Genomic DNA, 15,971 nt, shown 5'->3' on the forward strand with positions numbered 1-15,971 from the left:
CTGAAAGTGGCATGTTCCTCTTCATCAACCCTTGCTGCCTTATCCTTTAGGTAGTTTAAGTTTCAATTTAGCCTTTATTTCCTCTAGGAAGCTTTCTCCACCCTCCCAGGGGTTGAGGTAGCCTCTAACTCAACCACACGGTACCTCTCCTACAATAGTTGCTGTCATACAGAATTGCAATTGTCGATCACTTGTCTATCTGCTCCACTAGACCAAAGACTCCACTAGGGCAGGGGTTATGACTGTCCTAGCCCATTTAGCACATATTAGAAACAAAAATATAAATTTCATTGAATTCTCTTGTAGATTGTAAGGGTTAAGCGAAGTAATGCAGGTACAGCTCCTATCAATTTAAGTGCTCAACAAATAGTAGCTTTTTAAAAAATCCGTTATTTTTCACATCTTTATCAAACGGCACAGCTCCTGGCACATACACATTTGTACTGCAATAGCTACTTGCTGAATGAAAAGTTGAGGATGGACGTGATAAGGTCCTTAACTATGTCTGCTGGTAGCGATACATTCAACTGCTACTGATTTTACTTTCAGTATCCTAAATGCTGTCCTCTGAAACTCCAAAGTGCATTGTGTTATTTTCTTTGGAGGAAGCAATAGCAAAAGTAAAATTAAAAATCCAACATAATAATTGTAAGATGCCGCTATAGAATGGGGGGAAAGGACAGGTAGCGGGAAACCAGAGAGATGCTCTGAGATGAGTAGGGCTTGGGATGTGTCTGTGTATTTTCCATTTCTTGTCGGCTAAGGGTGAAACAGAGTCCCATATGCTGGTAACAGAGTTCTTTTCTCACAGGTTTGAGTTTCTTTCAGATGGAAAGTACAAACTGGAAATCACTCAATAAGTTATTTTTTTCCAGGCTTCCCCTTAGAAAGCAGAAGGCTGAAACGACACACAGAGGGGAAGGTTGAGAAGAAGATAAGCAGAGATGAGAAGCGCGGAAATACAAAGACTAGCGTAGCTAAACTACATTTCCCAGGAAGCCACGGGCCGGCGCACCGAACCCATCACGCCTCTTCCGGCTGTCGCGACCCTGCCGTCCATTCGCTACTCCCAGGAGCGCAGAGAAGGAGGCGGCATAGCTTCCACAGGTGCAGCAGTGACCGCTCCTGCCCGCCAGATTATCCTGGGAGACGGCGACCACTCCAACTGCGCCCGGAGAGGCGAAGAGACAGTAACCGCCGCCCCTCGGCGCCCGCGAGCCACGTGACCAGCTTGGGTCATGTGACTCCGGAGCGCGGCGGCTGAAGCCCGTTACCCCGGCAACCCCCAGGCCCTCCTTAGACCTTCCGGGAAAGCGCGGGATTCAGAGGCAAAGGTAGGCGAGGTGTGGATGCTTGCTTCCCGCTCCGGACTGCAGGGCCGCGACTGTCCTCAGACCCACTCCTCGCGCTTTAGTTTCGGGTCACTCCCCGTCGCCGCCCCTCTCCGCTGCAGATGCGTTTTTGTCCTCCCGCAGACTCCAGAACCCGCGCTTCCTGGGGCTGGGGACCCTTTGCTTGGGATCAGCCTTTGACCCAGAATTTGCGGTCAAGACCTTTACCGCCCTCACCCAGGACTGAACAGAAACGCAGGTGAGGGGGAGGAGGTGTTACTGTGCAGGTCTCCACACCTCCCGCCTCTGCGGAAGCGAGCGAGGGTTTGAGCTGCCTCAGGGAATTAAAGTCCGGAAGCCGGCGCAGAGCCGAAGTTTGATTCCTTAGGGAGACAGGAGAGGTTTTTGTTGCAAGTCACCATTGCATAGTTTTTGTTGGCCTTCCCTCGCCCCCAAAGAAACATAATTCGTCCTGATGTGTATATATCCCATTAACTGTCTTTTAGGTAGATTCAGAGTCTTTTAATTTACTAAAATTAATACAGAAATTTGTGCCTGGAAACGTCTCCAAATCAGGAACCAGTCTATTGGCAAAACTGTTAATGTAGATTGATAAATAACTAGCTGAATGACAAGGCTGCACAAATACTATCCTTTGCAAAAGGGGAATGGTCTTTTGGATTTGCTAGTTTATAATTTTTAAAAGATTCCTTGTTTGTGTAAGGGATGTTAAAATATCACACGCACACATACCACAGATATGCTTGATTTAGGAAATATTGTGGCGGCCACTTTAACAATTGGATGTTAAGAATAAAGGTGTAATTCTAAACCCTAAGTACAAGGCAAACTGTGAAAGCTGCGTTTCCAAATTGGTTTTATTAATGTATTAGAAACTTCTTGTCCAAAACACTGGTCAATAATTGTGCATATGAGCTAAATCAAAGGAGAAATGTCTAAAGTTTATGCCTCGTAGTTTTTATGATGTGATGAATTTCCTTAAAGGCTGTTTCTTTTCTCTTGTCATGTAGTGTTTCCAACGTAAATACCTTGGAATGTTTACTTTGGGTAATGAAAATTATTGATAATGGCGCATTATTCCAAAGAAGAGCTGGATGAAGAGTTTGAACAGTTCATGAAAGAGGTAAGTTTCTGTTTTTAAAAGCTATATTGTATTCATATTCTTTTGCATTGTAGGTTACTACAAAATATTGAATATAATTCCCTGTGCTGTACAGAAGAAACTTGTTGTTTATCCATTTTATACATAGTGGTTAGTATCTGCAAATCTTGAACTCCCAATTTATCCCTTCCCACCAAATTTATGTATGTATGTGTATGACTGGAACGTTATGCTGTACACCAGAAATTGACACAACATTGTAAACTGACTATACGTCAGTTTTTAAAAAAGCTATATTGTCAATTTGTCTCATGAGGAACTCCTTCAGTTCTCTCTTTCACCTCTAAGATACAGTCAGTCACCAAGCTCTGTCACCTCTGTCTCCAGAACATATCTATCATCCATCTAGTTCTCTCCTTTTCACTGCCACCGTCCTCATCCAGGACACCATCATCTCACCTAGGCCACTGAAACAGTTCCCAAATATTGTCCCAGCGTTCCTTCACCACAGTGCAGCCAGCGTGGTCTGTGACATAAATCAGACTCTGTTACTCCCCAGTGTAGAACACTCTGTTGGCCTCTCATCACATACAGAACAAAATCCAAACTTCTTCTTGTGGTTTGTAAAGCCCTGGGTTTTGCCCATGTCCACCTTCCTGACTTTATACCACTCTTCTCCCTTGTCCATTCATGCTACAGTGGCCTTTTTTCTCCCCAAACACACCAAGCTCATTTCATATTAGGAGCTTTGTACTAGCTGTTCCCTCTGTCAGTGGTGCTGTCTGTTTCCCTAATCTTCACCTGGCTGGTGAATATCTCTTCTTAAAAATGTCTACCTAAGAGAAGTTATTTTCTGTTGATCAAGTAAAAAAAGTAACCAAGTCCCTTCTTAGTACACTATGTACTTTAATTTCTCTATGTGGCACTTAGAACCATTCACTCTTTTACTTGTTTAGCTCTATGTCCTGCCTCCCATAAGAATGAATGATCTATGACATGATGGCTGTATTTTTTTTTTATTGAAGTATAGTGGATGTACAGTATTTGTTTCAGGAGTACAGCATAGTGCTTTTATATTTTTGTAAGTTATTGTAAAATACTGGCTATCTTCCTGTGGCATACAATAAATTCTTACAACATTTATTTTATACATAGTAGTTTGTACCTTTTAACCTGCTACACTTTTTCCTGTTTTGCCTCTCCCTGCTTCCTTCTCTTGCCGGTAACCACTGGTTTGTTCTCTCTATCTGTGAGTCTATTTCTGTTTTGTTATATTCATTCATTTAATTTTTTTAGATTCCACATGTAAGTGATTACTTACAGTATTTGTGTTTCTCTGTCTGACTTATTTCACTCAGCATATACCTTCCAGGTCCATCCATGTTGTTTCAAACAGCAAAATTTCATTCTTTTTATGGTTGAATAATACTCCATCATATGTATATATACACCACATCTTTATTCATTCTGTTGCTTCCATATCTTGGCTATTGTACGTAATGCTCCTGTTATCTTTAGAGTTAATGTTTTTTGTTTTCTTAGGATATATACCCAGGAGTGGAGTTGCTGGATCATATAATAGTTCTATTTTTAGTTTTTTGAGGAACCTCCATACTGTTTTCCATAGTAGCTGCACCAATTTACATTCCCACCAACAGTGCACAAGAGTTCCCTTTTCTCTACATCCTCACCAGCATTTGTTATTTTTAACCATTTTGACAAGTGTGAGGTGATACCTTTTTAGGGTTTTGATTTGCATTTCTCTGATGATTAGTGATGTTGAGCATCTTTTTATGTGCCTTTTGGCCGTCTGTGTATCTTTTTTGAAAAAATGTCTGTTCAGGTCTTCTGCCCACTTTTTAATCAGAATGGTTCTTTTTATATTGAGTTGTATGAGCTGTTTATATGTTTTAGTTGTTAACCTCTGTCATATGACTTGCAAATGCTTTCTCCCATTCTGTAGGTTGTCTTTTCATTTTTGTCAATAGTTTCTTTTTTTTTCCCCCGTATATTTTAAGTGTATTAAACATAATCACTTTTTTGTTTTTGTATTCTTTTTCATTATAGGCTAGTACAAGATATTAAATATAGTTCCCTGTGCCATGCAATGGAAACTTGCTGCTTATCTATCTTATATGTGTAGTACTGAGTACCTACAAATCTTGAACTCACAATTTATCCCTTCCCACCCCCTTCTCCTCCTGCTAACCATAAGTTCGTTTTCTACGTTTATGAGTCTGTTTCTGGTTTGTAAATAAATTCACTTGTCTTTTTTTTAGATTCCACATATGAGTGACATCATACAGTATTTTTCTTTCTCTTTCTGGCGTACTTCCCTTAGAATGATGATCTCCAGGTCCATCCATATTGCTGCAAATAGCATTATTCTATTCTTTGTATGGCTGAGTAGTATTTCATTATATAAATATACCACAACTTCTTTATCCAGTCATCTGTCAGTGGGCATTTGTGTTATTTCCATGTCTTGGCTATTGTAAATAGTGCTGCTGTGAACATTGGGGTGCATGTGTCTTTTTTTTTTTTAACTTTTTTTATTGAGTTATAGAAATTTTACAATGTTGTGTCAAATTCCAGTGTAGAGCACAATTTTTCCGTTATACATGAACATACATATATTCATTGTCACAGTTTTTTTTTGCTGTGAGCTACCACAAGATCTTGTATATATTTCCCCGTGCTAAACAAGATTATACTGTATAGCACAGGGATGGTTTCCTTTGTTGTGTAAAAGCTTTTAAGTTTGATGAGGTCCCATTAGTTTACTTTCCTTTTGTTTCCTTTGCCTTAGGAGACAGATCCAAAAAAATATTGCTACAGTTTATGTCAGAATGTTCTGCCTATTTTCTGCTAGGAGTTTTTATGATTTCAGGTCTTAACATTTAGGTATTTATCCATTTTGAGTTTATTTTTGTATATGGTGTGAGAAAAATGTTCTAATTTCATTCTTTTACATATAGCAGCTGTCCAGTTTTCCCAGCATTATTTATTGAAGATGCTGTCTTTCCTCCATTGTGTATTCTTCCCTTTTGTGTTGTAGATTAGTTGACCATAAGTGCATGGGTTTATTTCTGGGTTCTCTATTTTCCCTTGAGTTAAGTGTCTGCTTTTGTGCCAATATTACACTGTTGTGATTACTTTAGATTTTTAGTAGAATCTGAAGTCAGGGAGCTCAACATCTCCAGCTTCTTTTTTCTCAAGATCGCTTTGGCTATTTGAGGTCTTTTGTGGTGTTATATAAATTTTAGGGTTATTTTATCTAGTTCTGTGAAAAATGCCATGAGGTACATTAAATCTGTAGATTGCTTTTGGGTAGTATGGGCATTTTAACAATATTAATGTTTCCAGTCCATGAACACGGGATATCTTTCCATTTCGTTGTATCATCTTCAGTTTCCTTCATCAATGTTTTATAGTTTTCAGACTGTGGGTCTTCTCCTCTTTGGATAAGTTTATTCTTAGATATTTTATTCTTTCGGATGTGAGGTAGAATTATTTGCTTGGCAGGTGGAAATGTGTGTGTAGTCATTTCGGAAGTTTAAAAAGTCACCTAGGTAAGACCGTCCTGGTTGGGGGACTGTATAGTGTATTCCAAAGTGGATTTAGTCAGAGAAACCCGAGTTTGAATCCCAGCTCTGTATCACTTAATACCAGTAGCAACTTGGGCAAGTTTCTTAACTTCTCTGAGTTTATTTCTCCATTAGTAAATCTCTACTGGATTGTTTGGAGACTGAGATAACCTGGGTATAGCTTCTGACATGGACCAGGCAAGTTATTAATAAATGTTGGTTTCTTCTCCAGGAAGAGTGTGTAGAATGAGGATGAAAAGGACCAAGAGCAAGTCCTGGGAAGTCTTGTGTTTAAAAGAAGGGAAAAGGGCTGAGAGCTATTAGAGTTGGTTAGAAAAGGTCACAGGCTGCAGTGTCACCTGGGCAGTGGTGCTGCGAAGTCGAGGGGGAGAGTTTGGGGAAGTGAGAGCTGGTCACGGATCCAGTTCTGTGGCGTGATCAGGGATGATGACTGACAGTGGTCCTTTACTTGTGGCGTTCAGGAGGCCTTTGGTTCCTGGAGGAGAGCTGTTCTGGATGGGAACCAGATTTCAGAGGGCTGAGCAGTGAACTTGTGAAGTTGGTATATACGTAAAAAAGAAGTGAAAGGGAGGTAGAAATAAGTCTGTTTGTTTTTGTTTTGCTTGCCTTTTTTTCCCCTTCTTTTTGGTAGAGTAGACTTGAGTGTTCATTCTTTTATTGCACAGTCGTGCCGTGTGCTGTGTGAGCCCTGGGGTGCAGGTTTATACTGTGAGGGAGGAGGGTGGGAAGATGGAGGAGGGAGTGGCCATACAGAGATGCGGTGGGATAACCAGGGAAGGGAGAGCCTGGCGAGGTGGGAAGTGACCCCTCTGCGGGGTCTCCTTGGAGTGGAGGAGCGAATTTCTCTTCTGAGAGAGGAAAGAAATGTCCTGAAAGGTGAGTTTAGTGGTGGAGTAAGGTTTTGACCAGAGGTCTTTATTTTCTCTGTGAAGAGAGAGACCAAGTTATTGACTGAGAGTAAGGGAAGTAGATTGGGGTTTAGAGTAGGGGATACAGGATTGTACTAAAATTTGGACCTGAAGAGTAGAAAAGGACAAATGAAAGTTCATTAATCATTGTGATGTATGCTAATTTCTCTGGTAAACACCTGACACTCAGTTCTTCTGGTCTTAGAATTTTTTGTTCTTCTAGAGTGATGCTAGGTAGTTTTTCTCAATCATTGTTTATTCCTAAACCCTAGAGAGGATTTTTATCCTTTATACAAGAGGATTTTATTCTTTTTTTTTTTTTTTACCTTTCCTGATTAAGATTCTTGATCAAGTTTTCTTTATTTCTTTGTGGTTTTTTTTTGATGTTTTTTTCCCTGGTTAATCGGCTTGTTTCATGCTGGGTGTGAAATCAGTATTCCGAGGTGTATTCTTGGTGTTTAAGTTATTTTGGCCACATATGTTTAGAGATATGAATATATACACTATTACTGAGAGGATTGTTTATGTGACAGCTGAACTGTGAGAGAACTAACAAGAAACGTTTTTAGTGGGAACTTTGGAATTCTTGAATTTAAAATTCAGTGGCTTATATCTGATTCAGCTTTCAGATGATTCTTTTGAAAATTCAAACAAAACACCTAGACAACCTAGAGAAGTGAAGAAGAAAGACGCAGTGCCGTGGTGGATAACTGAGGATGAATTTGAAGATGGTGGTAAATATTGGTTTTTAATTTTAAGTTATTTGACCACAAGGGGGCAGTCAAGACTTTAAATTCTGGATTTTCTTATTGTGCTCTAAATATATAAAGATAATAATCCTAATAGTGTGGATTTTTGAGATTTGAATTGATTTTCATATTTCATTTTATTATATATTTAGTGTATAATTGAGAACCTGTGTTTCTGTATTATCAGGTTATTTTACGTTGAGATAATTTATATGTACTCATATTAAGATGGTGAATAATGCAGGTATATTTATATATTATTGTGTTTAGTAGTAAATTGGTTTAGGGTGATTTAATAAGATATTCTGACTGTATTTTTTTAGCAAATCAAATGTACCTTTAAAAATATAAAATCATGCAACAGAAAGATTGTTCAGAATTTTTTTGTACATTAGATTTCAAACAGCATACCATCAACTAGGGAGAAAGAAAATATTAGTTTGAGAATCAAGAGATTATATGTCAAAGTTGGACTAAATCTTCAGTTGTCTCCAGATTTGAAGTTCTACATTATCTATTTTGTTTGTTTTCCTTTTATTTTATTTAGTTTTTTATTGAAGTATAGTCGATGTGTTAATTTTTGGTGTACAGCATAGTGATTCAGTTATACATATATATGACAATGTATTAATGTCATTGCAGTGGGAAGGTTTTAACAAATCTATGGATTTTGGTATCACTGTCTGTTAATAACAGTAGAAAAAATAATTTATTGCCCTAATGGTGAGGAACTCATTATTGATCCTGCCTGGCACATGTGTATACCTTTCCTAGAACTCTTCCTAGTCACATCTTTACAAATGGAAACTTCTCTCTTGAATATTTTCTTCAGTATACCTACTATATGTGATGTTGCCATTGTCTGTAAGGACCCCCAGGCTATCTCTAATAAGTATGTATGTTCACACTATTTGTGGATCATTAAGCACCATTTTATGAACTGATAGCATTTCTATATCTCTCTTCTAGGGGAGAAAAATTTACCTACAGCTTTTGTATTTTCCTCTAAAAATTGAGCCCAAATCCTTTAATGTGACGGTCAAGGCTCTACATCCCTAGCTAGAAAATGTGCTAGAAAAATCAGTGATTACTCTTCCCCAGGAGACACCACTGGCACCATGCCTCTGTGCAATAGCTCGGGCTTTCTTGCCATGGAGCCCTTCCTGTCGTCATCCTTGTCCAGTAAAGCCTGGTGTCACTTACAGTCCTTGCCTAACTGCTAGCTCTCTTGTCAGCATAGTTCCTTATTTTCTCCCTGATTTTGATGTCAGAACATCACGACAGTACTTACACATTGTGTTTTGGTCTGTAGGGCTACTCCTGAGGGTGGGAACTTTGTGAGGGTGGGAAGCACTTCTTTTTCCTTATATCCCCGACCCTCAACAGTCAATATAAATATGTTTATCAATGAATGTTACGGAGAGTCTGATAGTCACTCCTCTGGTTTTTTCTTAATACTATTTTAAAGGAATTACCTTTTTGAAAAATCTAGTGTGTTTTTTTCTTAAATCCCCAGACCATGCATAATGTTAAAATTTACATGTAAAAGATTCTTTTTGAGAATCTTTCCTTTTATTGGTGCTTGAGAAGGGCATCATATGATTAAGTACTATTGAAATTATTGACAAAGATTTGAGACTTAATTAACATTAAAGTCTCTTTTCTAGAAAGTAATGAATGAGATATAGAAGACACAAACTTACCCTAAAGGGAAAGAATAAGTTCTAGACCTATTCTATAACCTGACTAAAGATACTGAAAATATTTTTTGAAGAATGTATCAATCAGAGTGGATTTGATTATAAAGGATGCAAAGGATCCTGAAGAAGGAAACTCTGACAGTGTCCATTTAAACACAAGGGAGAAGGTACACAAGGGAGAAGGTTTCTCTGCCCAAGGGCATAACCTGGTCCCTGGTTCAATCACACTCAAACATGTTTTGAGTTCATGTTATGTTCTGAGTACTAGGCCCTAGTATACAAAGACAAAATATGGTTCCTGCCGTCAAGAGTGCAGAAGTTGCTAACGAAGAGTTGAACACCCCTTTTGTGGGGAATACATTCCCAATCTTAGGTAAATGCCATTAAACATCAGCATTGAGCTACTTTGACCTTTTGTGCTTTCCCTTTCGATTACCTTAAGGACAAAATGTTCTGCCTAGGTGGTGAAACTATCTAATTCTTCTACTGGCTGTACTCTTCATTAGAAATAACTAAATCATAGCTAAATCAGGTCTTGGTTTTGGATGTATTAGTCGCTTGTGAGGTTGGCTAGTGTGGGTCACATCCCTCAGTCCAGCCACAGAGCTGGGGTGAGACCCTGGACAGATGCCCCAACACACTCTGACCTTGGCATGTGTGTTTTCATTTAAAGTGCCTACAGATACATCTCTTGATTTTTTCCAGCTCTGTGGAAGTTATTATTTGATCCATTAAAACTATTATTCACACAAAGCCATAAAATAGTTTGATTCTGAACTCGTTCCACTTGTACACTAATTAGGAAATTGAAGTTAGAATTTGTGACTTAATAAAGCTTCCTTCTAAGCAAAAGTGATTTTTCTAATCTTAGTATTCATATCATACAATATAGTTACTTGTTTTTTCCATATATCAGTTTTTTTACAAGAAATACATACTACTAAGGTAAAGAAATTTGGATACTGTAGAACTTCATTGTTTTCTGGTGCTTTTGGATAAAGAGCAAAACCCTACCTCTGGCCTCTGAGGATGAGTGTGGTCTAACCATTGACCCCCGCCTGGGGGTTATTTCCTCCCAGACCACCCTGACTCTGCGGATCCAGCCTCAGTGGCCTTTCTGCATCCTCAGACGTGGCCTGTTCCCCCCAGTGTTGACCCTTGGGCCTCCTCATTGCCTGCAGTTGTCTCCCCTTCTCCTTCACATAAGGCAGGAGATACACTTTAAAGTGGCCTGGCGTACTGTATTAAGTGCTTCTGCTTCAAAATAATTTTTAAAAATCTTGTCTCATTATGCAAATTTTTGAATTATTCTATTTAATACAATGCAGTGCAATCAAATAGAATTGTAACTTTTTTGTGAATCTTCGGTCTGATGGATTTTTACTTAATAGACGATATTTATTTAGTAGATACTGTCTACGAGTATAACTAGTATAACTGGAAAAAACTAGTGTAACAGTACTACCATGTTGGCGTAATGATCAAAATAGTCTTCTTAATATAGATATCCAACTATATTAAATCCCATCCCTAGGACTGCGTGGAACAAATGTAAGCTATTTGAAAACGAAGAAGACTTCTCAGCCTGCTATGGAAGTAGAAGAGGAGTCTGCTGAAAGGATTCAATTTCTTAAGAGCAGTGGAACCTCTATCTTAAGTATTGACAGCTTGGAAGCCAATGGTAAGACATGTGAGGGCTGTGAGTTGACAGGTTACTATGCTTATTGTCAGAATTTTTAGAAAAATTAATTTATAACCGTTGTGGAGCCTCCTTTACTGAAGCATGTAGACAGTTGTAATATCTTCCTAGAGGGTTTAGAATTAAACCTCTGGAGAAGCCTTACATCTTTACATATCATTAAGAATGTAAAGCTATATTTAGTGGGTAAGAGTAAAGTAAAATATGTTTCAAATTTTTTGAAGTTTTATTATATATTATCAATAAATGCATCATTAAAATTAATTTTATCAAAATTCTGTATGTTAATAAAATATATTTGTGCTTTCCATTTAGACATAGTAGTTTCTGAGCTCAATCACAGTGTTCTCGGATTGGGATTGGACACATTAGAAGAACAAGAGGAAAAAGAGCAATTTTTTGCCAGGCTTGAGAAAGGCTTAACCTCCTCCATTGATTATTCAAGATTAAATAAGGAATTGGATTCCAATGACTCCATACATTTTAAAGCTTTACCTGGGTAATGTAAATATAATATAAACTAATCATTAAATGATTTTTGCGTCTCTCTGTATTTTTGGAAGGCTGGTATATGCATGGACTTAAATGTGCAAGTATTATAACAGGCGAAAGTTAAATCTTATTTTTAATTCTCTTCTCTGTTCATTAGTTTGGTTGGAATTTCATGTGTGTGTGTATACATATTCATATATACATATACATAAATGTGTATGGAATATGTTGATTTGTATTTGAGAACCTCCAAATATCTGAAATTTCATGCCTAAGATACTATCAAGTCTAATAGCACATTACCAAAGAGACGTAACTAAGTAGTTTATTAAGTGATTTTCCAAGATAAGGTAAATAAGAGAATCCAGGTAGCTCTTACAAACTCAGGGGAGATAGGAACAGAAAGGGAAGGAGGAACCAGGGAGCAAAGACTGATTTGGTTTGTGTCCTACCTTTGTGTGTGGTTGACCCTAATGATAATTAAGAAACCTCATTTATCTTGGAAATCCTACTCGTTGACCGAGCTGGTGCTGTGTAAGTGCAGTAGACCTTTGGCATTCTCAAGACTTTTGTGAAACCTGATCTCTTTAATTTCCTCAGTTTCAGTTTTTCATTTAATTTTTAAAAGTATAAAGGGAAGTCAGGTTATAATTTAAGACTTTAAGAATACCAAACTACAATTAAATGAAGGCTCAGGAGAATCATAGCCTCTGGTTACTAGAGTGCCTGTTCTCCTCAGGATGCTTAGTTTTTTTATACAGTGGACAAAGCAGTCATTGTCATGAGCTGCGTGGGATCTGAGATTTTCAGTCTACTTGCAAGCCAACAAGTTGTTGATTATTAAGCCAGTTTTATGGATACTGACAACAGATGCAAGATTCCTGGATCAGAAGCAAAAGGACTTTATTTCTTATCACAAAAGAAGTACCTGAATGTCACATTTATTTGCCTGGGTTTCCCATGCCCTTCAAGGTTCTTGTGGTCCGTGACGGCTGTCCCTCCATGCAGTGGCCTGCTTTACGGGAGAGGGTCTCTGAGCTTGGGGCATCTACTGCTATGACAGGAAGTGGAAACAAGCCTGCTTTGAGGGCAGAAACACTGCCTTGCCTCATGTCTCCAGGTTCCCCGCTGCAAACAACCCTGAGAAATAACCTAGAAAAGAGGAGTCCAGGCCTTGTGTTCCTGGCATACCCAGCAAAGATATGCAGAGACACTCAGGGCCCATGGTGATTGCCTGTTCTAACAGGGGATAGCACAGACTATAAGCATATGTAGGTTTGCTGGCCTCAAGTTTTTGCCCCTTTGTAATATTTCTTAATATTTTCTTATTTAACAATATTCTTTTTAAAATTTGATTGATTGATTGATTGATTTTTATTTATTTTTTTAATTGAAGTATAGTCAGTTACAGTGTATCAGTTTCTGGTGTATAGCACGATGTCCCAGTCATGCATATACATACGTATATTCGTTTTCGTATTCTTTTTCATTAAAGGTTATTACAAGATACTGAATATAGTTCTTTGTGCTATACAGAAGAAATTTGTTTTTTATCTATTTTTGTATAATGGCTAACATTTGTGAATCTTAAACTCCCAAATTTATCCTTTCCCACCCCCTTTCCCCAATAACCATAAGATTGTTTACTGTGTCTGCAAGTTTGTTTCTGTTTTCGTAGGTGAGTTCATTATTCTTAACTACTGATAGATATCTCTGTACTCAAGAACAGTATGGTATTGCTGTCAGAGCAGTGCAGTACTGAATGTGCAATAGTGTTTGCTATTAGAGTTTATAGTTTCTAGGATCTGCTAATGATCTCACTTAAGACCCAGCTAGGGGACTGAAGAGGTAGAACTGATTCCTTGGTTTGAAAGAAAGCAGTATATGAACTAACATATCCAATAGAATTAAAACTTGCTCAAGCTCCTTTGTCATCTTGCTGAATATTATTGGTTTAAGGCTCTTATTCAGCTTCCATTTCAGGATTAAATGACTTCTCAGCATGTAAATGCTGGCTCTGGCTTTTTTTCCTGACTTCTAGTAGACTTCACTGGTTCCCACAGCCTGTGGTCAGTTCCTAATCTTTAGTGTGGAAAGGCTATCTGGGCCCTGAGACATGAAATGTATATGCATTTATGTATAAAATTGTGTGTATTTGTGTATAGGGTTAAGAACTACAGCATTTTTTCCTTTGTATTACTTTGGCAGCTAGCTACAGTTAGTCTTAAACTTTGAATCTCCTTTATTTTCAAAACATTTTCCTCATAGCTTCCAAATATTTAGCTTTTGATAGAACAGGAGTTCTTGAGAAGACATTTGTATTGTTAGAGGTATATTTTAAATTTACACAAAAGATTGCATGGAAATGTACTGTTAACATGTAATACTCAATTAAGTAAATTTTTTTTAGTAATCAAGCTAATGTGGAACTTACTGAAGATAAACACGAGAATGAATCAAAACATGAAGAACTGGCAGGTAATTTCATTGGCTTTAAAATTTACAATATTTGAAAAGCTAATATAGCTTTCAATAAAGACATTAAGAGAAAAAAAAAGGAAAATTGTATTATTTTGAAAAGAGCTTGAACGGGTAGGTAGAGTTGCTTATGTTACAATCTGAACTACTAAGAAATTACAGGTGCACTGCTGCCTCATTCATTGGGAGTGGGTAGTGGACCCATTGGGAAGACAGAAGAAGGATTTTTATGCTTGGTTGGACCAGGGGAATTCGTGAAGCCAGGACAAATACCTCCAAAGCATGGTTGGGGAGGTATAACTTTTTCCGTCTCCAACTTTTAAGGTGTCTGTTTTTATATTTGAAATGGTTTTCTTATAGATAGCATATAGCTGAGTTTTGCTTTTATGTCCAATCTGACAATCTCTGACTTTTAATTGAAATATTTTACCTTTTGCAAAAATATATTCACTAGTATGAATGTGTTTATTTATTTTTGCCATTTATTTCTTTATCCTTCCATCTTTTTTTGTTACTGCTTTTTTGTCCTGCATTTTTTTGGATTGAGTATTTATAGTATTCCACCTTAACCCTTATTTTGGCTTGTTAGTTGAACTTCTCTGCTGTGTTTTCTCTTCGTTGTCGTATGATTCACAATATGCATCTTTATCTTATCAGAGTCTACTTTCAAATAACACTGTACCACTTTATATGAGTCGTAACAATGATAAACTCCCCCCAACCTTTTTGCCATTTTTGGCATATTTTTTTCTGTTTATCTTAGAAATCCATGATTCATTATTATTACTATTATTATTATTATTATTGCTTTCAATAGTCTGTTACCATTTTTTTTAATTTTAAGGAAGATTAAAAAATTATATAAAAATTTATATTTATCCACATACTTAGCATTTTCAATGACTTATATTCCTTTGCATAGATTTGAATTTTTTTTTTCTTTCACTTTTTAAAATAAGGTATAGTTGGTCTATATAACATTAGTTTCAGGTGTACAACATAGTAATTTAATATCTGTATACACTGTGAAATGATCACCACAATAAGTCTAGTTAACATCCGTCACCTTACCTAATTACAAGAAAATTATTTTTTCTTGTGATGAGAACTTCAAAGATCTATTCTCTTAGCATTTTTAAAATGGTTGCTGTCTAGTATTATTTTAAGTTTCTATCTAGTATTTTTCTTCAGCATGAAGAACCTATAACATTTCTTATAGTGAGATCTAGGAATAAATTCTCTCAGTGTTCATTTGTCTGAAAACATATTTTGCCTCTGGTTTTTTTTTTTTGTTTTTTTTTTTGGCTTGATTTAAAATTGTGGACTTTTTTTTTCTTTGAGCACTGTAATCATTTCATTCTCTTGTCCTCTTGACATTATTTCTCATGAGAAGTCAGTGGTAATTCCTGGTATTGTGATTTTGTACATAGTGTTTTTTCCCCTCTGTTTTCAAAATTTTCTCTTTATGCCAGTTTTGTGCCAGTTTGACTATGATGTAACTTGGTGTGCTTTTGCATTTATCCTGTTTGGAGCTGCTTGAGCATCAATTGATCTGTGAATTTATAGTTTCCATCAAAATGAAAAAAATGTTTCTGCCATTAATTCTTCAAGTATCATTTGCTTTCTGTTTCTAACGACAAGTATGTTAGAAAATTACATTTTTTCCCTCAGGTCACTAAGACTGTTTCATTTTTTAAAGCATTTTTCCTCTCTGCTTCAGTTTTTGTTGCTATGTCTGTCAAGTTCACTGATTTTTTTCTTTAATTTTCTGTTAATTCCTTAAATGATTCTTTTTTCTTTCTGAAAGTTTCTTTTGGATGTTTTTTCCATCTCTGTAGTATGTTTCCTCATGTCCTTTTTTTTTTTTTTTTAAAGTCTTCAAC

General features: G+C 37.1%; 1 protein-coding gene across 3 annotated transcripts in view; it reads left to right on the plus strand.

The window, feature by feature from the left end:
- Positions 1–1,056: 1,056 nt before the first annotated feature.
- Positions 1,057–15,971, plus strand: part of CEP162 (centrosomal protein 162) — a 74,934-nt gene continuing 60,019 nt past the window's right edge. For 2 of the 3 annotated variants that reach the window (XM_010972869.3, XM_045508614.2), the window contains exons 1-6: positions 1,057–1,334; positions 2,363–2,475; positions 7,593–7,704; positions 10,954–11,100; positions 11,434–11,617; positions 14,021–14,088. In XM_010972869.3, the coding sequence (XP_010971171.1) occupies positions 2,419–2,475; positions 7,593–7,704; positions 10,954–11,100; positions 11,434–11,617; positions 14,021–14,088 (568 nt within the window). In that variant the 5' untranslated portion in view covers positions 1,057–1,334; positions 2,363–2,418. Of the gene's footprint in view, positions 1,335–1,475; positions 1,591–2,362; positions 2,476–7,592; positions 7,705–10,953; positions 11,101–11,433; positions 11,618–14,020; positions 14,089–15,971 lie in introns of all 3 variants that reach the window. The other variant, XM_045508612.2, reaches the window with a different exon arrangement.

The sequence above is a fragment of the Camelus bactrianus genome, chromosome 8 (genome assembly GCF_048773025.1).
Source record: "Camelus bactrianus isolate YW-2024 breed Bactrian camel chromosome 8, ASM4877302v1, whole genome shotgun sequence".
Taxonomy (NCBI): Eukaryota; Metazoa; Chordata; class Mammalia; order Artiodactyla; family Camelidae; genus Camelus; species Camelus bactrianus.